This window comes from Cebus imitator, unplaced genomic scaffold (genome assembly GCF_001604975.1).
Source record: "Cebus imitator isolate Cc_AM_T3 unplaced genomic scaffold, Cebus_imitator-1.0 Scaffold563, whole genome shotgun sequence".
In the NCBI taxonomy this organism is placed as follows: Eukaryota; Metazoa; Chordata; class Mammalia; order Primates; family Cebidae; genus Cebus; species Cebus imitator.
The window spans coordinates 240,442-263,204 of record NW_016107878.1 but is presented as its reverse complement, the minus strand read 5'-3'; the positions used below and the strand labels follow the sequence as shown (position 1 = coordinate 263,204).

Genomic DNA, 22,763 nt, shown 5'->3' with positions numbered 1-22,763 from the left:
TGTCATATACTCAAATTTATTTAGATGAATGTCCAGCCACAGTCTTCTGTGGGTTTGTGTACATTCACTTTTAAAAAAACGGTTTCCATAAAAGGATTTTTGGTAATCGCCTACTTTTTTAACACAATATTTATATACAAAACCCATTTCAAACTACTTACTGTACAAGAGAAAAGAGAAGCATCAGATTGCATGATTTTAGCAAATAATGGAAATCTACAACACCCACAAACTTTGATCACAGTTGGCAGATTAGCGGGAGCGTCAACATCACATCAATGAGGTGTTCAAGACAAATATGTTTATGTTTTGCCTCCTTGCCTTTGCTAAAATGATGTTTCTCTTGGTGCTTGAGAAATTTCAGAGTTGTTTAGTATCGTTGCTGCAGATTTAGATCACTCAGGTAATTTATGAGACTCAGTTTTATACACTTTTAAAATAATTGTCAACAGCAACATTCCTGTGAGTAAAAATATAGAGAAGTGTTACCAAAATAGAAGCCTTTATTAATAAAAATCTTTGGTAGTAACAGTATTTTAAATTTCTCTCAATGGTATTTGGTTAATTAATAAACTCCCTCCACCTTTGAGCTACAGAAAAAATATCCTTAATCTACCACATAATTGATTTTTGAAAACCAAACCAAACCAAACCAAACCAAACCATGAATATTCTAAAGCTTCCAGGGGATCCCGGGAAGTCGTAAGACTTCTCAAAACCCTGACGCCATCTGTGGAAATGCTTCCGGGGTCATCTCTCCCTGCCCATTTTCTGGTCAGTTTTGTTGCGTAAGGAAGATGAACAGCTCTGAGGTCAGCTTGGTGCCACGCGGCAGGTGTGTGGCTGACAGCGAGGCCTGCCGGGGACGCCAAGGGTGCTGGTTCCTGCCCAGTCAAGGACACCTGTGCCCACTTCCAGCTTTCCAGGAATAGCTGGGATGCTCCCCGCCCCGTGCGGTCAGCGCTGGGGCACTTCTCGCTCTGCCCAGAGTGCCTCAGCCGCTGAACTGAGGAAGGAAAAGGTGATTTAAAGTCTAGCTTTTCTGAAACAGGCAGGTGACACCTTTTGGAACCAGAATCCATCATTATTCTTTCTTGCTTTTTCCATTTTCCCTGAAGCCTCGCACCAGCTTTTGCCCGATGCCTTGGCTTACCATTTCGCATCTATCTTAAGGGGTTAGGAGGATTGAAAGGAGGGTTTCTAGGGGCCTCTGCTCACTGTTCGCCGCCAGGGAGACTCGAGTTTCCAAGCATTCTTTCTGCAAAGCACCTGCCTTTGCTACTTTATTGCTTTATTACCAGCCATCATTTTGATTCACCTTGAAAACTACAGATTGAAAAAAATTCCTGGCCTAATGGCTTTGTGCAAAAATAAGGGAAAGAAAACAGAAAGAAGAAAGGCAAATGTCCTATTAGAAAGTGGTCCCCCATGTTTGCAGAAAACCCAGGAGCCTCCGGGCCCTGGTGGGAGCCAGAAGCCGCCTGCCCTGGGAGAGGGTGCCTGTCGGTCAGGATGCCCGGCTGGCCTGCCCAGCCCCGCTGGTGAGCTACAGGACGCCCCCGTGGTAGGCCTGGCTGGGGGCTGGGCTGCCGAGGCTGTCGGGGCAGGCTTTGGGGTCGTGGTGGTTGCACGGCACCTCGTCCTTCTGCCGCTCCTTCTCCATCCACGTGTCCAGCAGCTGCTGCTTGTCCTGCTCCTCCCGCATGAACAGCTCCACCATGAGCACCTTCTCCTTGTGGATCTGCTGGCTGATGTCCTTGGGGATGTCCGGGATGACCCAGTCCACGAAGTCACTCATGAACATGACCAGGTTCTGGAAGGAGGAGGGCAGCGCATGGCAGCAGGGAGGAGGATGGCACCTGGGGAAGTGCCCCCCACCTCTCTGCCTGGCCCCCACCTGGTGGGGTGCCACCCTGTGACTTCCTGGCTCTTTGACCTCCCTGGGCCTCAGTTTCCCAGCAGGTATGAAGGAGGCTCAGAACCACCCGGCAGGCCTTTGAGAAATGCTGGCCGACTTTCTTGAGCAAATCTGAACTCAGTTATCGTGGGAAAATTATCTGAGTCATTCTGAACTCCTTGACCAGGAGACTCAGGAAGTGACCTGATGGGTCGCGCATGGCCAAATCCAACAAGCATTGAGGCTTTGGGGAAAAGCAGAAAACTAGAAATAACCGCAAATGGATCAAACTTTTACAGTTTGCGAAGCCTCCCGGGGTCCCCTGAACATCTACCTCCTCCATGGAGACCTTTCTGGTGGATAGAAGGCAGCATAAGTCAGTTTTTATGGAAAAACTGAATTTTGTTTTATATGGAGTCTTGCCGTTGCCCGGGCTGGAGAGCAGTGGCGCAATCTCGGCTCACCGCAACCTCCGCCACCTGGGTTTTTGCAGTTCTCCACCTCAGCCTCCTGAGTAGCTGGGATTACAGGCGCGCGCCACCACGCCCGGCTAATTTTTTGTATTTTTAGTAGAGATGGAGTTTCGCCATCTTGACCAGGCTGGTCTTGCGCTCCTGACCTCGTGATCCACCCGCCTCGGCCTCCCAAACTGCTGGGATTACAGGCGTGAGCCACCGCGCCTTGCCCGAGAAACTGAACCTTGTTGTTTGCTGAATGCCTGTCCAGCAAGCATGTGTGGGCACCCTCGGCTGAGCAGGTTCCTGCGTGCCACCTCGAATGGTGTCTTCTCCTGGTTGGCGCTCCCAGGCGCCAGCTGTGGCTGGGGTTGGCTGCTCATGCTTACAGCTGCAGAACGTATGCCCCTCATATCTCCCTCTTCCCAGCCTGGACAGCCCAAGCAGTGACCGGCCCATCTGGGGCTGCCTTGCCTCCAGGTGAAGCCAGGTCTGGGGTGCCATGTATGCTCCGGGGCTCCCTTGGGATGAGGCCGGGCTGTTTCTGGCCGAGACCCCTCCTTGCTGAGCCCTCAGGCTCTGGTCTGCGGAATGCAGCCCCACACACCTTTTGCACTGCTTGCTGTGAAAAGCTGACAGATGAGGCCGCTGAGCTCAGAGGAGTGGAAGGGGCTGCCCTGTGACAGAGTTGGGACTTGAACCCAGTCCTGGGGATTCCAGAATCAGAGCTCTTGGCCTACTGACTCCCTAGCATCAACTTAATCAAGGTTAGAGGCACACCAGTGAGCAGAACCCACAGCCCAGGGTGCCCCCACCAGGACCTCAGTCTGGGGTCTGCTCCACTGGGAGTCCCTCTGGCTTCAGAAAGTTGGCTCAGACCCTTCCCCAGAGGCTGGGTCAGTGGGGGCTGGGTCCCATGGCTGCTGGCTATGTCTGGGGTCACCTGAGAGCCCACTGCTCTCCTGTCTGTCCTGGCTCTGCCTGCTACCACAGACGTGGTGTGAGAACGAGAGGGGGACAGAGGTGGGGGCCCCTTTCTCCACGTCTCTCTCTTGCTTTTTTTTTTTGAGATAGGGTTTCACTCTTGTTGCTCAGGCTGGAGTGCAGTGGCGAGATCTCAGCTCACTGCAACCTCTGCCTCCTGGGTTCAAGTGATCCTCCTGCTTCGGCCTCCTAAGTAGCTGGACTTACAGGTGTGCACCACCACACCCACCTAATTTCTGTATTTTTAGTAGAGGCAGGGTTTTACCAGGTTGGCACCTGGCTGGTCTCGAACTCCTGACCTCAGGTGATCCGCCTGCCTCGGACTCCTAAAGTGCTGGGATTATAGGTGCAAGCCACTACGCCAGGCCCCTGTCTTGTTCAGTGAAGAATCTTCCAGTGGCACACGCCTGTAATCCCAGCATTTTGGGAGGGCGAGGCGGGTGGATCACCTGAGGTCAGGAGTTCAAGACCAGCCTGGCCAACACCGTGAAACCCTGTCTCTAGCAAAAATACAAAAATTAGCCGAGTGTGGTGGCAGGTGCCTGCAATCCCAGCTACTCGGAAGGCTAAGGCAGGAGAATTGCTTGAACTCGGGAGGCAGAGGTCGCAGTGAGCCGAGATGGTGCCACTGCACTCCAGCCTGGGCGACAAAGAGTGAAACTCCAGCTAAAAAAAAAAAAAGAAACTTCTACTGGATTAAACCCACCAGTGAGTCTGAACCCTTCTGCCGGCACTCATCCGGCCCCTCTCTTTGCCTTCCTCTCTCATGAAGTTGTCTTGGGCCCTGTGGGTGCAGGGGGCCTGCGGCCGGCCAGGTCCCCTTCTCGGGTGTCCCAGAGCAAGTTCTCCAAGCCTCTGGAGGAGCCTCTGAACCCGTGGCTCTGGCAGTTCCTGCCTTCCAGACTGTGGGCACAGCGTGGCCCCTCAGCGCCTCCATCCCCAAACCGGAAACCCAGAGGGACCCACCACACCTGGAACACGATGACAAACGCCAGCCGGGCGGCCAGGACGGCCCAGAAGTCCTTGGAGATGTCATACTTGTTTTCCGACCAAGGGGGTTCTCGGTAGTCTTTGTACCTGCAAAAGATGGTGGCAGAGTGGAGGGTGGGGCTTCGGCGGGGCTCAGCTCTGGCCAGAGCCAGGCAGCTCGAAGGCTGCCCGGACAGGCTCAGCTTGGTGTGTGGCTGCCTCCAGGCAGGCAGCCCTCTCTTGGGCAAGCAGCCCGTGGCCCTGCACCCAGGGAGTCTCTCTCCACAGTGGAGGGGGGTGGGCAGAACCCCCCATGGAACAGGCAGGACCTGACAGGCTTCGTGTAAAACACGTGTGGCAGGAAGTATTCCCGAGGCCCAGCCGTGGGCTCACAGAATCAAGGGCGGGGACCATGTGGACCAGGAGAGTCCAAGCTTTTTTTTGAGACAGAGTCTCGCTCTGTGGCCCAGGCTGGAGTGCAGTGGCACCATCTCAGCTCACTGCAACCTCTGCTTCCCGGGTTCAAGCAATTCTCCTGCCTCAGCCTCCCGAGTAGCTGGGACTACAGGCGCCCACCACCATGCCTGGCTAATTTTTGTATTTATTTATTTATTTTTAGTAGAGACAAGGTTTCACTATATTGGCCAGGCTGGTCTCAATCTCCTGACCTTGTGATCCACCCGCCTCAGCCTCCCAAAGTGCTGGGATTATGGGCGTGAGCCACTGTGCCTGGCTGATTCCAAACTTTTTTTTTTTTTTTTTTTTTTGAGACGGAGTTTCACTCTTGTTACCCAGGCTGGAGTGCAATGGCGCGATCTCGGCTCACCGCAACCTCCGCCTCCTGGGTTCGGGCAATTCTCCTGCCTCAACCTCCTCAGTAGCTGGGATTACAGGCACGCACCACCATGCCCAGCTAATGTTTTTGTATTTTTAGTAGAGACGGGGTTTCACCGTGTTGACCAGGATGGTCTCGATCTCTTGACCTCGTGATCCACCTGCCTCGGCCTCCCAAAGTGCTGGGATTACAGGCTTGAGCCACCGCGCCCAGCCTGATTCCAAACTTTTAAAAGCACTGGACCCTTTGTTCCCAAAAGAAATCTCACTGGCAACTCCCATAGGGCCCCAAGAGTGCAGGGCCTACTGGGTTGAAGTGGTGGGGGTTCCCCGAGCTTGAACCCCCGGAACCTCAACCCAACCCCCATGCTCCACAGAACTCCAGGATGGGTTCCATGGAACCCAGTTTGAAAACCACCTCTCCAGTCCATCCCCTCTTTGAGGGAAACTATTGAAGGAAAAACTGTTAGCACCTTATCAGCCAGGTGTGGTGGCTCGTGCCTGCAACCTCAGCACTGTCATCTCAGGCTGAGGAGTCAGAGGTCAGTCTGGGCAACACAGTAAAACCCTGCCTCTACAAAAATACAAAAATTAGCCGGGCATGGTGGTGCACGCCTGTATTCCCAGCTACTCGGGAGGCTGAGGTGGGAGGATCACCTGAGCCCTGGAGGTTGAGGCTACAGTGAGCTTTGAACATGTTACTGCTCTTCAGCCTGGGCCACAAAGTGAGACCCTATTTCTACAAAGAGCAAACCCGGCTGGGTGCAGTGGCTCACACCTGTGATCCCAGCACTTTGGGAGGTGTCGGTGGGCAGATCACCTAAGGTCAGGAGTTCGAGACCAGCCTGAACAATATGGTCTCTACTAAAAATACAAAAATTAGCTGGGTGTGGTGGTGGGTGCCTGTAGTCCCAGCTACTCGGGAGGCTGAGGCAGGGGAATCGCTTGAACCCGGGAGGCAGAGGCTGCAGTGAGCCGAGATTGTACCACTGCACTCCTGCCTGGGTGACAGAGTGAGACTCTGTTTCAAAAAGGAAAAAAAGAAAATGCAAACCAAACAACACACCAAAAAACCCAACAAAACAAAACCCTGAACATTCGATCAAGGTAACAAACAGTTTATCAAACGTTTGCAGAAGAACGAAGCTAAGCATATTATTGGTGCAGGCAGGGGCCTGTCAGGCAGCCGGCCCGGCCCGGCCCGCCCCACCCAGGTCTGGGGCGGCTTCTCCTCTTCCTCTTCTGGGGCTGCTGCACTGCCTCACCTCCTTATCTCTAAAGAACACGGGCTGCCCTGGCTCTCAAGTTACCAGCTTTAGTTCGATGTAGCGGACGGATTCCGGGCTTGGAGGGTCCAGCTCACTCACGCCCCTTCCCCCGAGGTCCTGCCACTGACCTTGGCTCTTCAATGGAAATGACTGGAGCTTCAGGAGGGAGGCTCACCCCGTTCGTGACGCTGCTCGCGTGCTTCTGTTCTCCCCAGCCCCTTCCTCTTTTCGCAGAGACCCAGAGATGCCCAGGGTCTGTGGGAGCAGGGTGAGGTCTCCGCCTAGGGCCTCCCTCCCTCCACAGCTCCCAAACCTGGGGCATGCCACACACCAGCTGGAACTCGGCTTGAGTGGAGCTGACATCCCCACCCTGCATTGGAAAAGCTTCCCAAAGCTGGACAGAAATGCCCCCACTAGGGGCAGCGTTGCTGGAGGCTGAGCTGCAGGTGTGCCCTTGCTGGTCACTAAAAGGTCAGTCAGGGAGGCCAGGAGAGGAACCAGCTGGCTCTGCAGGCATAGCCCTGGCCTGGACCCTCATCCCTGGTGCTCGCCCTCTCAAACTACCCCCTTGCTGTGTGTCCCCTGGGTAATCACTTGACCTCTCTGGGCCTCAGTCTGGGCATTCCCTCACTTCCTCGTGTCATAAGCATTTATTGACCAACTACTATGTGCCAGACCCCACTCCAGGGATGGAGAATTCCGGGGGATGGCCAACAGATAGGGCCCTTTCCTGCGGAGCTTGATTTCTGGAGGAAGCTGGATGGGAGTTTCCGAGGGCCTGTTCAGCACTGTGCTGCCAAACCCTGAGATGGGATCGGGCTGGGCCATGGCTCTGGTGCCAGCTGCTGGGCCAGGGAGAAGTTGCATAACCCGTTTTCCCACGGGGACGAGCAGCCCTGGCCTCCCAGTGTCAGAAGCCACACGTGCCGGCTCGTCCCTCTTCACTCTGTGCTCAAGGCTTTGTCTGCTGGCACCTGTCTCCTCTTCAAGTCACAGCACCTCAGTTTTTCTTAGGACCCCCCAATTCTCTATGACTTCACACCCTGGCACGTGACCCAGACCAAGCCAAGATGAGCCCTCCTCCTGGTGGCAATAGTGGTTGGTTCAGGAATGGACATCTGACCCAAGATGGGCCAGTAAGACTGAGTCCCTGGACGTTTGCTGACTACTGGGAAACAGGAGATCTTCCCACAGGGGCTGCAGAGCAGAGAGGATATAAGCCAGGAGCTGCAGGGAACCCTTTCCACCAGCAAGAGAACAATGCAGACAGAGGAAATCAAAGCGGAAGGGCAGTGCCAGAGTGGAGCCTGATGGTAAACTGTAGCTCCTGGATCCAGCCATGCCTGAAGCTATCCTGGGCTTCTTAGTTATAGGAACTGGTAAATCACCTCTAATTTCCTCCCCTCAGGCATCTTTTTATTCATTTTATCGATTTTTTGAAATTATAGATAGGGTCTCACTCTGTTGCCCAGGCTGGACTGCAGTGATGTGACATAGCTCACTGTAGCCTCAAATTCCTAGGCTCAATTTATCCTCCCACCTCAGCCTCCCAAGTAGCTAGAACTACAGATGTGTGCCACAAGTCCTGGCTATTTAAACATTTTTTTGCAGAGATGGGGGTCTCACTGTGTGGCTCAGGCTGGTCTCCAACTCCTGGGCTCAAGCGATCCTCCTGCCTGGCCCCCGCAAAGTGCTGGGATTACGGGTGTGAGCCACTGCACCAGCCTTTTTTTTTTTTTTTTTTCTCTCTTTTTAAGCAAGTTTGAATTGTTTCATGACTTGCCCTGATTTGAGCCCCGCCCAAAGCCGGGCTCTCCCAGAAACTCATTAAACGTGGCTTTTCAAAGAGGGGGGCTCGAGAGCAGTACCTGCAGATCTGCACCTCGTAGCCCAGGTCCAGGGGGTCGTTGGGGGCTGTGCCGTTCTGGAAGTCGCTGACATTGAAGGAGGAGAGGGTGTGGTTGACGAAGCCGTGCATGGTCCCGTCCTTACTGTACATGTACAGGTACACCAGGCGTGGGATGAAGTCGGACGTGAAGGAGATCACGAAGGCCTGCGCAGGGGACATGGCAGTGAGGGGGACCCCCAGACTGGGCACAGGAGGACTGGCTGCAACAAGGGGTGACCCATCCATAGCCACACTGGGCCCCGGCCACGTGCTGCTGCCCCTGGAGGGGACTGTAGCCGCACAGCTTTGGCATGCGGACGGAATGGATGCAGGGTCGGGGGCGCTCCTCTCAGCCCCCTGGCAGCTGAAGGAGAGCACCTGGGGGCCAGGGACAGCACACTCCTAGAAGAGAAGGTGCCAGGTGGATGCTGGAAGCCTCTTGCTGGCTGTGTGGCCTCTGGCAAATCACCCAACCTCTCTGTGCCTCCATTTTCTTCTTGTCAAAACAGGGCTAACAACACCCACACCATGTATGCGCAGTGCTCTGGGCTTGTTGGAGAAGGGAATGAGGCAGGAAGGGAAAGTGCTTTGCAGGCTGTCAGGTCCTCCCCCAGCTCATTCTGTTACAGCCCCGGCTGCGGCTGGTACATTTACAAAAGAGGAATCGGAGGCCCAGCGGCTACCTCTCACGTAGCTGTGTGGCCCTGGGCAAATCACCTAACCTCTCTGTGCCTCTGGTGCCGTAACAGTCCCCACGTCCAAGGGCTGTGTGCAGACGCGTGGGCTGGTGTGTGGAAAGAGCTTAGCAGGGTCTAGCACATTCTAGGTGCCTCATGAATGTCACCTGTTATCTTTTTTTTTTTTTTTTGAGAGACAAGGTCTCACTATGTTTCATTATGTTGGCCAAGCTGGTCTTGAACTTCTGGCCTCAAGCAATCCTCCTGCCTCAGCTTCCAAAAGTGCGGAGATTACAGGCGTGAGGCGCCGCGCCCGGCCTGTTCTCGCTGCTGTTGTCCTCAGGAGGTGCCCCTGTGTTCTGTAGCTGCTCACGGCGCCCACTTGTTGCAGAGAGGATGCACCTCTGTTCCCAGCCTCACAACCCAGCACAGCGCAGCCCCTGCCTCAGGGCCCTGCGCTCCCTTGTCTGGGTGGGGTGAGGAGCCGTCCCCGCTTGCACACTCTGCCTGCAGCCTCCCTATCATCTGGTGGGAGCACGTGCCTGGCAGAAGGGGTTGCCCGCTGGGAAAGGGCGCTGTCCAAGGGCTCTGAGGGGCCCTTCTCCAGGGCTGAGTCCCTGACTTGGCATCCTGCCTTGCAAGGGCATTGACTGTCAGCCCTGGGGAGCCACCCCACCATCCCGCATGTGCATAGTGTCACCTTTCGGCGGGGACGATTTGGCTCAGCTGGAGGATAGAAGGGATGAGAGCCACGGGGCCCTGGGACAGTGGACTCCCTGTGGCTGCCTGGGGTTCTCACGCCTGGGACACAGCCTTGGGCTTGAAGTATGTGCTGGGGACAGCTGGACACAGCTAAACCCAGGAGATCCAGGCCATGGGCAGAGCCAGGCAGACCCTGATGGGGAAGGCCGAGGGCCGGGCCACCCTAGCCTGCAGTCCTGGGGATAGGAGAGGCCCGAAGGGGCCGCCAGGCTGGGGAGGAGGCTGAGGGGCCTGGAGCGCTGATTCTCAGCAGAGCTGTGTGTGAGGCTGACAAGCGCTCATTTCTCGCTCTGTTTCAGCATCTCCCAAACCTCCACAAAGCAGCCATATGTTTTAGATTAAGGAGAAAAATCAACTTTGTTTTCTTTAAATAAGAGAACAGAAAGATTACCAGTGAGGAATCTCTGTGTCTCCCTCTGTGTCTTCCTTCCTATCTCTGCCTCTTGCTTATTCTCAGTGGACTTAGGGGCCAAGGTGGGCAAGGTAAATAATTTTGCTCAAAGCTTGCAGAAAGGCTGGGTGCAGTGGCTCATGCCTGTCACCCCAGCACTTTGTGAGGGAGGCTGAGGGCGGACCACCTGAGGTCAGTTCGAGACCAGCCCGGTCAACATGTCAAACCCTGTCTCTGCTAAAAATACAAAAATTAGCTGGGCGTGGTGGTGTGGGCCTGTAATCCCAGCTACTTGGAGGTTGCAGTGAGCCGAGATGGCGCCACTGCGCTGCAGCCTGGACCGCAGAGTGAGACTCTGTCTCAGAAAAAAAATTAAAAAAATTAAAAACTTGCAGAAAAACGTTGATGAGAATTTGCTGTGCCTCCTCAGAGCCCACCCCCCCGACTCCAAGTGGTCAAGGGACATTTATAACTAAAGAATCCTGGCAGCTGGGGGCCGAACCGTGGCTGGAGGTGGAAGATCTATGCCCAGCGTCTTCTCGGAGGGGCCCCCGGCTGCCTGGCAGCTCAGCCAGGACTTCCATTCCACCGAGGTCCCTGATGTCACTTACATTGATAATGACAGCAAGCTTCCCAATGCCTCTGAGGATATTGTACCAGATTCCTGTGGGAAGAAAACGTCACAGTTTTAAAGCGCCCCAGACTCTCAGTGACTGCAGCCACCAGGCAGCAGCCTGAGGGGTACCACCCTTTCAGGGGCCAGACTTGTTCCTTCTCACAGCAGTCAGAGGCTGACGGCAACCGGGAATCATTTGCTGAGGTCCTGAGGAAGCCAGGTCAGGGCCAGGGCCTGGCGTGCACCAGCCTTTCTGACAAGCTCACCAGTTTCTCTAAGAGGTGCTTAAAAACAGCTGGTCCCTGAGGGGTTCTGCAGATCTCCCCACGAACCTGTTTAAATACTAATTGGCTTAGATGAAACCTTTTTTTCCCCCCCCTAAAGTGTCAAAGATTCAACTGGCGTGGAGCTCCTAAAGCTCTGCTGGAGGATTCCTGTATTTAGGGCGAGACCAGACATGGGTTTGCAGTTGAAGAACAGGGCCAGGCCCCCGGCTGGTGGCACTGAGGCCACAGCAGGGCAGATCGAGCCGTTCCCCATCTGGACACCTCCTTGCTCTCTTAACTCCAAGACACAGGGTTGCACCACATCACAGATGAACAAGAGCAGCACCACACAGCGCCGGGGACTCGTGGCCTCTCCATCCGTCTTCCCAGCTGCCATGAGAACTAGCAGGGCCCAGGAAGGAAGCCTCAATGGTCCAGGAAGCAGGGTCTCAGTGTTGCAATTCTGGAAATGGTCCCATGTCCTGGGCTGACCCCTGCCCACCCTGATTGTGCCCTCCCATGCCCAGCACTGCTGTGCGTAGCGGTGGGGTTGGGAGCCTGTCCTGGGTCTGCTCTCCTTGCCCTGGGCTGGCTCTGAGGTGGGCGATACCCAGCACTCATCAGAAAGGGCCAGGATGGGGCAGGTGGACTTTCTACCCGTGCGGGGGGCTGCAGGGAGAGCTGTACATGGTGCTTCTGCCTGAGTAGCCGAGGGGAGAATCCCAGTCCCTGTTTTTGGGGCGCATGCTGGTGGCCTGCAAAGGCAGCAAGGGTTCAGGCCCCCTGTGTGGCCCAGAGCTAGAAACCATGGGCTCAGGTGAAATCTCCCAGGCAAGCTCTCTCGCCCCCTGGCCCCAGCCAGTGCCAATTCAATGAGAGACCACAGTCACAATCATCATCAATCAGAAATCCCCACTGCGGGCTGGGTGTGGCGGCTCATGCCTGTAATCCCAGCATCTTGGGAGGCTGAGGTGGGCAGATGACTTGAGACCAGGAGTTTGAGACCAGCCTCGCCAACATGGCGAAACTCCATCTCTACTAAAAATACAAAAATTAGCCGGGCTTGGTGGCGCACGCCTGTAATCCCAGCTACTCGGGAGGCTGAGGCAGGAGAATCGCTTGAGCCAGGGAGGTGGAGGTTGTGGTGAGCCGAGATCATGCCATTGCACTCTAGCCTGGGTGACAGAGCAAGGCTCTGTCTCAAGAAAAGAGAGAATACCCACTGCAAGCCATTGCTGGCAGGCAATTTGAGAAGTGACAGTCACACCCCCCTGCCACCTGTCTCCAGTCCTGGGGCCATAGGGGCCATCGTCTAATCCCAGATGAGGAGTTTACTATAGCTCTGCGTGGTCTTTCGCATGAGTGCAGCGCTCCTGACTTTATTTTCCTGCCAGAGCAGGTGGTGGGGCAGTCACGTGGGCTCTGCGCACTAGCGGCCCTAGGGCTACCCATCCTGAAGAAAGCAGCTGGGAACGCACGTGAGGGTTGGATGGCACCGCCCTACAAAGTCAGCAGTGAAGCACTCCCTCGGGAGTGGAAACGCTTCCTGCCCAGCTTCTCCTGGTCAGGTGTCAGGGCTGAGGGCTCGACTCAGAGCTCCTAGGGCAGGCTGCGAGTTGCACATCCTTGTAGCTCTGTGTCTAGCTTGGGGTCTGGCACATGGGGTGGGGGCTGCTGGGTAAATGTTTGCTGAGTGACTGCATGAGCGCCGGAAGCCCTTTCCAAGCAGACTCTGGCGCAGGAGCAGAGGCGGCAGAGCGGTCCAGGCAGGCCCAGTTGAGGCTGGATGGCCATTTTGTTGTGCTTGCCTACTGCTTAAAAATACAGACTGGTGCTTATAAACCAGGAAAATGTATTTTAAAAAATCGAGGCTGGGCGCAGTGGCACATGCCTGTAATCCCAGCACGTTGGGAGGCTGAGGCGGGTGGATCACCTGAGGTCAGGAGTTCGAGACCAGCCCGGCCAACATGGCAAAATCCCTTCTCTACTAAAAATACAAAAATTAGCCGGGCGTGGTGGCGCGTGCCTGTCATCCCAGCTACTCGGAAGGCTGAGACAGGAGAATCGCTTGAACCTGGGAGGCGGAGGTTGTGGTGAGCCGAGATCACACCATTGCACTCCAGCCTGGGCAAAAGAGAGAGACTCTGTCTAAAAAAAAATGAAAAATCCTGAGACGCTCCTTGGCTCTGGTCCTGGCTGGGTGGTGTCTTCTTGGCAACTGGTTGTGGTGCCCAGGGGCGCCCCCTGCAGGCCGAGCCGTGCACCGCAGCTCTGCTGTCTGCAGGGGCCTCCTAGGGACCTCCCTCCCTGCCACCAGTGGGCCTGTTATGATCACCTGTCCCAGGCCTTAGTCTCACACGTGAGTGCAGCCCGCGTGGCCCTGACGCACTGAGTTTGAGGCCTCCCAGGCAGGGTGCTGAGGTGCGGTGGGCCTGGGGTAGGGGCTGAGGTCTTTGGGTGTGGGGGTCCCGAGGGAGGTGGCTCCTGAGCTTGGGGCCGTGGAAGGGCAGGACTCAGGCAGGCAAGGAGGTCTGCCCAGGGAATGGCCCAACGGGCCCAGAGAGATCACAGGGAATGGGAGAGGTGAGGCGGGATGAGACGGAGCTGGGAGCAGGGTCTTCCTGCCTCAGGGGCCGGGATGGAACCTGTCCTGGTGGGTCTGGGGGATATCTGTGTCCAGGCAGACAGTTCTCCGTGTGGCCCTGCACATGGCAGGGTGTGTTTGAGTGAGAAATGAAGAACCAGGACCCCAGACCCAGCCCACGGAATCTACCTCTCCTGGGGTGGGGCTGGGAACCCCGAGTTAGTCCGACACACACTCCAGCGTGAGACTCACTGCTCCGAGGAGCTCTGTAAACCAAAAACAAAATTCTAAGCCCCCCAATCATGGAATGGAATCCATCATCTCGGCCAGGGCACCCCCAAGTTCGCCTTAAAGACTGGTTCAGGCTGTGACGGGGCGTGGGGGTGAGGGGGTCGGACAGGTTGTGACAGGGCGTGGGGGTGAGGGGGTCGGACAGGTTGTGACGGGGCGTGGGGGTGAGGGGGTCGGACAGGCCTCATTATCTCCTCCTCCCTTTTGGAATTCAGGAAAAGCTGACCAGCGTGAACATCAACACAACCTTCAGTGTGCTAAACATTTACAGCCTCTCTGTGAAGCCTGTTACCTGGAGGCTTCATCTGTGTCATAAAACCCTGGTTTCCACAGCCCATATCATAACCCATTCTTTCCTTTCTATCGATAAGAACTCTTTCAAGCAACTGACAACCAAAAATTTTTAAAATAGCCTGGTGTGGTGGCTCACAACTATAATCCCAGCACTTTGGGAGGCTGAGGCAGGCAGATCACCTGAGGCCATGAGTTTGAGACAGGCCTGGCCAACATGGTAAAACCCTGTCTCTACTAAAAATACAAAATTAGCCAAGTGTGGTGGTGCCCGCCTGTAATCCCAGCCACTCGGGAGGCTGAGGCAGGAGAATCGCTTGAACCCAGGAGGTGGAGGTTGCATCTTGCCATTGCACTCCAGCCTGACAAGAACAAAACTCCTTCTCAAAAAAAAAAAAAAAAATTTACCTATAACCTGGAAGGGACCCCACCCTGTCCCGCCTTTCTGGACCAAGCTAATGTGTAGCTTAGATGTATCTGATTGATATTTCATGTCTCCCTAAAATGTATGAAGCCAAGCTGTGCCCTGACCACCTTGGGCCCATGTTCTCAGGACCCCTGAGGGCTGTGTCATGGGTCATGGTCACTCAGATTTGGCTCAGAGTAAATCTCTTCAAATAGTTTACAGAGTTTGACTCTTGAGACATCTGTCAGTAAAAGGGGATGCTGTGCTTTTGGAAACTCTTTGGATGGGCTTCTTTTACGAAAGTCCTGTTGGGGAAAACTGCCTCATTTTTACTTCCCCAAGTACATTCCTTGGTTTCTTTCCCAAGGAATTTTTCCCACTCTAGGGGGGCTCTAAGCCCCATTTCCCAGAACAGAACAGGGAGGTACTTAGATAAAGCCAGGTGCTTGGCGATGCCACCACTTCTGCCCACATGCAGTGACCGGGAGCGGAATGCCGGCTGCGCTTTCCCACCGCCAGGCTCTGAAGAACCAGGAGGAGAACAGGAAGTCGAAGCCAGAGCTGGGGAGCTGGAGCGGGTTCCCACGCATGGGCTGGGCCCCCGCTGAGACCTGCCGGACTGCGGGGTGATCAAGGCACCTGCGCTTTGTGGCATGGCTTCTCCCAGCCACCCAGGGCCCCAGGGGCGCAGGTCACAAGGGCCTCAGGGGCCCTCTGTCCTCTCAAGGAGCTTGCCTGCGGCCCCTGCACGGATCATAGATGGAATACAAAAGTCTCTTCAGGGAAAGGTTACGGTTAAGGAACTCACAAACAGAGGCGTGGAAGGACCGCAGATTATGCCTTCAGCCAAGCGGACAGGAACCAGGAAGTGAGTAGCTGATCCGTAAGAACTGGGCAAAGCGAGCCAGGGGCAAAAAGTCCAAAGAGGCACGTGTGCTGGTGGGGATGCCAGTGCCTGCGGAGGGGCTGCAGGAAGCCAGGGCCACCCAGCTGCTGCTCTTTCACCGGGTGGGTTTGCAAGCTTCAGCCAGCCACCATCTGGGGACAGCCAGAGCTTCTTGAAACAGAGGGTGTCAGAGCAAACACACGTGCATCATGATGTGGCAGGGGGCGGGGGCAGGGGGTACTGTCAGGTGCCCGAGCTTCAGGCCTTTGTGAGGACTCAGTGTGGGTGGCTCCCTTCTTTTCTCCTTTTAGCTATACCTGCTGGAATGGGATGACACTCTTTTCTTTCTTTTTTTTTGAATCGGTCTTGCTCTGTTGCCCAGGCTGGCATGCAGTGGTGTGATCTTGACTCACTGCAACCTCCACCTCCCGGTTCAAGCAATTCTCCTGCCTCAGCCTCCCGAGCAGCTGGGACTACAGGCGTATGCCACCATGCCCCGCTAATTTTCGTATTTTTAGTATAGACAGGGTTTCACCATGTTGGCCAGGCTGGTCTCAAACTCAAGCTCCTGACTTCGTGATTCACCCACCTCGGCCTCCCAAAGTGCTGGGATTACGGGCATGAGCCACTGCGCCCAGCCGGCCACTCTTTTCTTTACTGCCACGGGACAGAGAGCTGCAGAATTTCCGAGGACGGCAGGGCACACCTGGAGGGCTGTCCCAGGGCTCCCCTTTTGGGGTCTTTGGTGTGCAGCGTGAGGTTTTCAGAAGCAAACTCTCTATGCAGGCAGGAGGTCCAGGGCTTCAGCTCTCTGGTGTCGGCCTGTTACCACCTGAGCCTCGGTCTCCTATCGGGAAAGTGGGACTGGGGAGGATTTACCCGGGCTTCCTCCAGGAGGACACAACAGGCTGAGCTTCCGAGAAAAGTTAATGTTGCAGGCGGCTCTGTGGCACTGATCTTCAAAGCAGTGCTATGCCTAGGCGCAGCCGGCGTGCAGTCTCACCTGGCTCTTGAGAGCGGACGTGCAGAGATGGTCATGGTGGCCCGTTTTTCGGTGGCCTGTTTCTCACCTGTCTCACCAGCTAAAATGGCCTTTTACACTTTTATTTTTATTTTTTTTTTGAGATGGAGTCTTGCTCTGTTGCCCAGGCTGGAGTGCAATGGTGCGATCTTGGCTCACTGCAACCTCCGCCTCCCGGGTTCAGGCAATTCTCCTGCCTCAGCCTCCTGAATAGTTGGGATTACAGGAGCCCACCACGCCTGGCTAATTTTGTATTTTTAGTAGAGATGGGTTTCTCCATGTTGGCCGGGCTGGTCTCGAACTCCTGACCTCAGGTGATCCGCCCACCTCAGCCCCACACAAAGTGCTGGGATTACAGGCGTGAGCCACCGCGCCCCGCCAGCTTCCCGCATTTTTGTAAGATGATGTTTGGCCTACAGAAGCCCAGCCCAAAACTATCTTATCACGCGGGTGTGGAATCTTTATTTCGGCAAGGTGAAATCCCCAGTACATAATTCTACCTTTCGTTTATTCCAATAATTAGTACAAAGGTGCTATGCCAACTAAAACTGTGTTAAATTTGAGATAAAATGCATGTGTTTTTGTAATTTTGTTTTCACCCTGAAAATTGGGTCCTACTATAGGATAAGATAGGCTCACCCTTCCTGTGAGGGCTGGCTCTGGTGGAGGCCTGCATGGGGCTCCCATGTCCCTCACCCTCCGGGACACAGTGTCACCCTGTCTCTGCTTAAATGCCTCTGGTAACAGGGAGCTCTCTAACCCACAAGGAAGTCTGCTGTGTTTTTGACACCTCTGATTATTACAAAGTTATCATTTTTCTTTTCCTCCCTTCCCTCCCTCCCTCCCTCCCTCCCTCCTTTTCTTTCTTTCTTTTTCTCAGGGTCTCTCTTTTTTGCCCAGGCTGGAGTGCAATGGCACAATCACAGCTCACTGCAGCCTTCACTTCCTGGGCTCACACGATCCTCTTGCCTCGGCCTCCCAAGTAGCTGGGACCACAAGTCTGCGCCACCACATCCAGATAATTTTACTTATTTTTTTGGGGCAGGGTCTCACTCTGTTGCCCAGGCGTGGGCATAGCTCACTGCAGTCATAACCTTCCTGGGCTCACGGATCCTCCCACCGCAGCCTCCTGAGTAGCTGGCACTACAGGCATGCACCATCATGCCTGGCTAATTTTTGTATTTTTTGTAGAGACAGGGTTTTGCCATATTGCCAAGGCTGGTCTTGAACTCCTGAGCCCAAGCTATCCATCCTCCTTGGCCTCCCAAAGCAGTGAGATTATAGGAGCAAGCCACTGTGCTCAGCCCAAAGTTATCCTTTACGATGCCCGTAAATACGCGTTCTCCCAACCCTACTCCTCCTCTGCACGATCAAGGTGCCTGAGTGACCGGGTCAGCAAGCTGGACTTGAGCTGCGTTTTGGCTTTGATCCCCAAGGCAAGCCTCGCGATGACTTGGACTGTTCTCCCCTGTCTACAGATGTGGGCTCCTTCCTTCCATTTTTTTCTCTCTCTTTTTTTTTTTTTTTTTTTTTTTTTTTTTTTTTTTTTTTTTTTTTTTTTTTTTTTTTTTAGAGACGGGGTCTTGCTATGTTGCCCAGGCTGGAGTGCAGTGGCTATTCACAGGCGCGATCCCACTACTGATCAGCACGGGAGTTTTGATCTGCTCTGTTTCTGACCTGGGCTGGTCCCCCCCTCCTTAGGCAACCTGGTGGTCCCCCGCTCCTGGGAGGTCCCCATATTGATGCCGAATCTAGTGCGGACACCCGATCGGCATAGCGCACTACAGCCCAGAACTCCTGGGCTCAAGAGATCCTCCCACCCCAGCCTCCCGAGTAGCTGGGGCTACAGGCACATGCCACTGCACCCAGCCCTTCTTTTTCTCTTTTGTGAACATTAAATGATGCCATGACATGCATCGTAGGAGGGCACTTGCTGAATGGCTGATACTGCCTTCCCCTTGCTCTCGCCCTGGCACTGGGGTCTCACAATTGCTAGAGGTGGGTGCTGTCAGCCATTGGAAAGGAAATGTGTCTCTTGCACCTCCTAAAGCAGCAGGTTGTGGAGACATTCAGATGTCTGGGACTCACTCTGCACACGTCCTCTGTGACCAGTGCATTGTGGGAGGGGAGGGTGGGGACCTGCAGGTCTTGTGTCACCTGCCCCCAGGCTCTACCTGTGAAAGGCTAGGTGAAGAGCCCCAGTGGGGACACCTGGCCAGCTCTGGCTCTAGCTTCTGAAGAGCAGCACCCCCCTCCCAAACCGAGCGCACCCTTGGAGCTGGTCCCCAGCCCACAGGGTCACTCACCGATGTCTTTGGCTCTGACTACCACCGGCCTTCGGAGCTCGGTGACAAACTTTTTGGCGTCCAGGCGGATCTCAATGATGTTGTTCAGCAGTGCAAACAGCGGGGCCAGGGGGAAGGAGGCGACAAACAGGGTGACAAAGCCAAACTGGATGACTGCAAAGAGAGCCCAGTGCCAGTCAGCACTCTGTGAGCCACAGCCCACAAATGGGGGGACCCCACTGCCCCCTGTGCTGAGCTGCACAGGTCTGGGCTGCCCCACCTCCAGTGAGCCCACCTGCACGGCCCCCACCTGTAGATGCATGAGAGGACCCCTTGGGATGGACCCTCCATGGCCCTGGGTGACCTCCAGGCCAGGAGTGGGCCCAAGGCAGAATTCCAAATTTTGCTCTGAATCTCAGTGTTGGACTCTTGAATAATGGGAATGTTCACTTATCTATGGCTAATATCGCCCTGTCACCCAGGCTGGAGTACAGTGGGACAATCATGGCTCACTGCAGCCTCAACCTCCCAGGCTCAGTGAATCCTCCTACCTCGGCCTCCCGAGTAGCTGGGACCACAGGCATGCACCACTGTGACCGCTTAACTTTTGTCTTTCTTGTAGAGCTGGGGTTTTGCTATGCTGCCTGGGCTGGTCTTAAACTCCTGAGCTCGGTGATCATCCAAAGTGCTGGGATTACAGGCATGAGCCAGCTCGCCAGCCTACGTCAGATTTTAAAAAATCACCAATAGGAAAAGGACCATCATGAGCTCAAAGGCCCAGCCTGAGGTCATCCCCTTGCTGGTGCTGGGAAGGGACGTGGCAGTGGCCCTGCTGCTTCCATCACGGAGGCTTCCTGGGACCGGGGGGACCTGCCTGTATCTTCCAGAGCCCCAAACTTCCCTTGGCATCGGGCCTCCTGGATCGGGGCGGGGACCCACTGCCCAGGGCAGTCCCTCACCTCTGCCCTGTGGCCCTCCCTCTGGGGATTGATCGCCCCACCCAGGAGCCAGCTCTGGGGTTTCTCGGGCTTTGGATGAGGTATCCAGCATGGGCTGGGCTCCTGGGCGAAGGTCAGGAAAAGGTTGCTAAGGGGAACTGAATAGGAAAGCTGGTTCAGGAACTGCACAGTAGGACCCAGTCCAAGGATGTTTGGTGCCAGGCAGTAAACAAGGAAGCCGGCAGAATGTCACCGTGTGCTTGGCGGGCTGAGTGTGGGCATTGTTAGCATGTCGGATGGGCTGTGGGGGTTGCCCTGCAAATTCTCTCCCTGGGCTGTCTCGCTCACCCTGGAAAGGTGGGCTGAGTGGGAGGCCTCTGGTCCTGCCTGGGGTCCCTGGAGGGGACGAGGCATTGCTTATGTGGGGCAGTGTGTGCTGTGCTGAGGCCCGAGGCTGTGGGTCACCCACCGGGGTGGGCTTCCCCATTTCTGAGTGGCTCTGCCTACTCTGGCACTAGGGCATGACCCGGGAGCTGGAGACGCTGCCAGGGCTGGCGCTAGGGAGGGAGGGTGCGGGGGGCCGGGGAGGTGGGGCATTCCCAGATGGGCTTGTTCTCCCCAGCTATCCACATCCGTGGCTTGGGCCTTCTTTGGAGGAACAGACTGGCAGCCGATGGATGGGGAGAAACCCAGTGGGTGCAGAAATGTGCCTTGGCGGGTGGGGGCAGGGTGGGGCCTGGTGACACCTCCTGTGTACGTGGGGAGGAGGTGCCTGCTCCAGAAATCCCATCAGGAACTCAGGATGCAACATCCAGCCACTCGGAAAATAAATCCCGAGAAGGGGCTGCCAGTCTCGTGGCTGTGCTGATTTCTTGGGTTCTAGGGTTTCCTGTGGAAGGGGCAGCCTTGCAGGGAGAGGGGTCGCCTCCCAGACCCTGGCCCTCCTGGCCATGTGGCCAGCACTGAGTCAAACAGCTGGGAGCCGCCCGCCTGTCCAGCAGCCTGACCCTGGTTCAGCGTGGTCTTCATTCCAGGAGAAAACAAAGCGGAGCCACAGAACACCACACTTGAGTCCTCTCCTCCTGAGTCTACCTCAAGGTGCACCTTGCACAATTATCTGGGAGCCAGGAGCGACATGTGGATAATTTGGCCAACATGCGGGCATAGGGCAGCACCTGCAGTGCAATGAAACAGAAACGCTCCCTGCCCTCGAAGGTGCCCTTACCCCCAGGCCTTTGTTAAAAATGCAGCCTGCTTGGCTGGGTAGGGTGGCTCACGCCTGTAATCCCAGCACTTTGAGAAGCTGAGGTGGGCGGATCATGAGGTCAGGAGTTCGAGACCAGCCTGACTAACGTGGTAAACCGTCGTCTCTACTAAAAATACAAAAATTAGCCGGGTGTAGGGGTGGGTACCTGTAATCCCAGCTACGCGGGAAGCTGAGGCAGGAGAATTGCTTGAACCTGGGAGGTGGAGATTGCAGTGAGCTGAGATCGTACCATTGCACTCCAGGCTGGGTGACAGAGCGAGACTTTGTCTCAAAAAATAAAATAAAATAAAATAAAAATGCCACCTGCCAGGTCTCACCTCAAACAGACCAGGAAGAAGCCTGGGAGCCAGCATTGTAGAGAAGTTGACCTTGGTGGCCAGGGCACTGCATGCTGGGACCCCCCTCTGCAGGAATCTCCCAGACTGCCTTTGCCTATCCAGTCAGCAAACACACACTGAATGCCCACTGTATGTCTGGACCTGCTGTAGGCACAGGGCTAGTGCATGAGGAGCAAGAGAGGGCCAGGCTGGCGTCCTACCAGGGGAGCCAGGAGAGGGGTGACGGGGGAAGGCTGTTTTCTGGGGGGCAGGAACCCCAAGCAGGGGAGGGTGGGGGCTGTGGCTGTGTCGAGGAAGGGCTTCCCCTTTCAAACACAGTGGTCAGGGAAGACTCCTCTGTTGGGGAACATTCTGAATAGAGGGTGGGAGGCAGGGAGAGAGTGAGCTGTGCAGGCATTTGGGGGAGGGCACATCTAGTGCCTGGGGTGACCTGAGCTCCATGGGGCTGGGGAGCAGCAAGGAGGCCAGCATGCCCAGAGCGAGTGCAGGAGGCAGGAGGGAGAGGTAAGCGCCAGGTCAGGGAGACTCCAGAGCTGTGCGGGCCACACCTGGCCTCTTCCCAGCTCTCCTTTGCCCACCCCCAAAAGGTATGTGCCATCCCGTGGCATCCTCCTGGCCAGTCACACAATTGAGGGGGCAAGGCCCGACCTCTGGGTCTCCTTTGAGCACCTGCTCTGTGCTGGGGGCAGCTGTAGCCATCCCACAGGTAAGCAAGTCCTGGCTCCGGCAGCTCAGGAGCTCACCGTCGGGAAGCAGAGATGATTCACAGACCCAAAGTCCGTGCTTGAAGGCCCTGGGGCTGACAGGAGGGACCTCGGATTGGGGGGGGGGGTCCCAAGTGAGGCAGGACCCTGCAGCTTAGCAGGGCTGGGCCCTCGGCTGGTGTGGGAGACTGAGGCAGAAGGAAGACCTGCACAGCGGAGGCTGGGTCGGGCTGTGCTGACAGGACCATGCCTGGGGATGGCGGCTGCTTGACCTGGGCCTCTGGAAGACAGGACTCCATCCAGAGCAGCCATGCCTGCTGACCCAAGGGGGTGGCACCTGGATGCCAGGGTCTGCATCTCCCTCCTCCCCGCCTGATGCTTCCGGAGGGACGCTGGGCACTGCGGGGTTGGGGGCATCACACCCTGCGGCCCTGCCCCACTCCAGTGGCATGCTGGCCTGTTTCTAGCCTGACGTTGCCCACCTGCCCCAGCTGGCACTCACTCATTTCCATGTACTCTGGGGTGAGGCCGGCGAAGGGCTCCAGGTTGTAGTCCACCTCGTACCGCTGCCTCCTCTTCACGCTCTCCTCGTGGTGGGTGGGGCTCTGCCGCTTCAACTTCAGGTAGCGGATGAACTTCTTCATCTTCCTGAGAGACGTGACATCATGCAGTTAGGTTTGCAGGAAGCTGAGTTTGGGGGCTCGGATCTGGCATTCCAGTGATTTTTTTTTTTTTTTTTTTTTTT

The 22,763-nt window shown here is 55.7% G+C and overlaps 1 protein-coding gene across 1 annotated transcript in view; it reads right to left on the bottom strand.

Moving 5' to 3' along the window:
* Positions 1 to 22,763, bottom strand: part of ANO1 (anoctamin 1) — a 194,185-nt gene continuing 171,422 nt past the window's right edge. Inside the window, exons 23-28 of the mRNA XM_037734002.1 lie at positions 22,521 to 22,666; positions 18,793 to 18,945; positions 10,737 to 10,789; positions 8,276 to 8,460; positions 4,308 to 4,413; positions 1 to 1,813 (exon numbers count right to left, since the gene is read on the bottom strand). Coding sequence (XP_037589930.1) covers positions 1,547 to 1,813; positions 4,308 to 4,413; positions 8,276 to 8,460; positions 10,737 to 10,789; positions 18,793 to 18,945; positions 22,521 to 22,666 — 910 coding nt within the window. The 3' untranslated portion in view covers positions 1 to 1,546. The remainder of the gene's footprint in view (positions 1,814 to 4,307; positions 4,414 to 8,275; positions 8,461 to 10,736; positions 10,790 to 18,792; positions 18,946 to 22,520; positions 22,667 to 22,763) is intronic.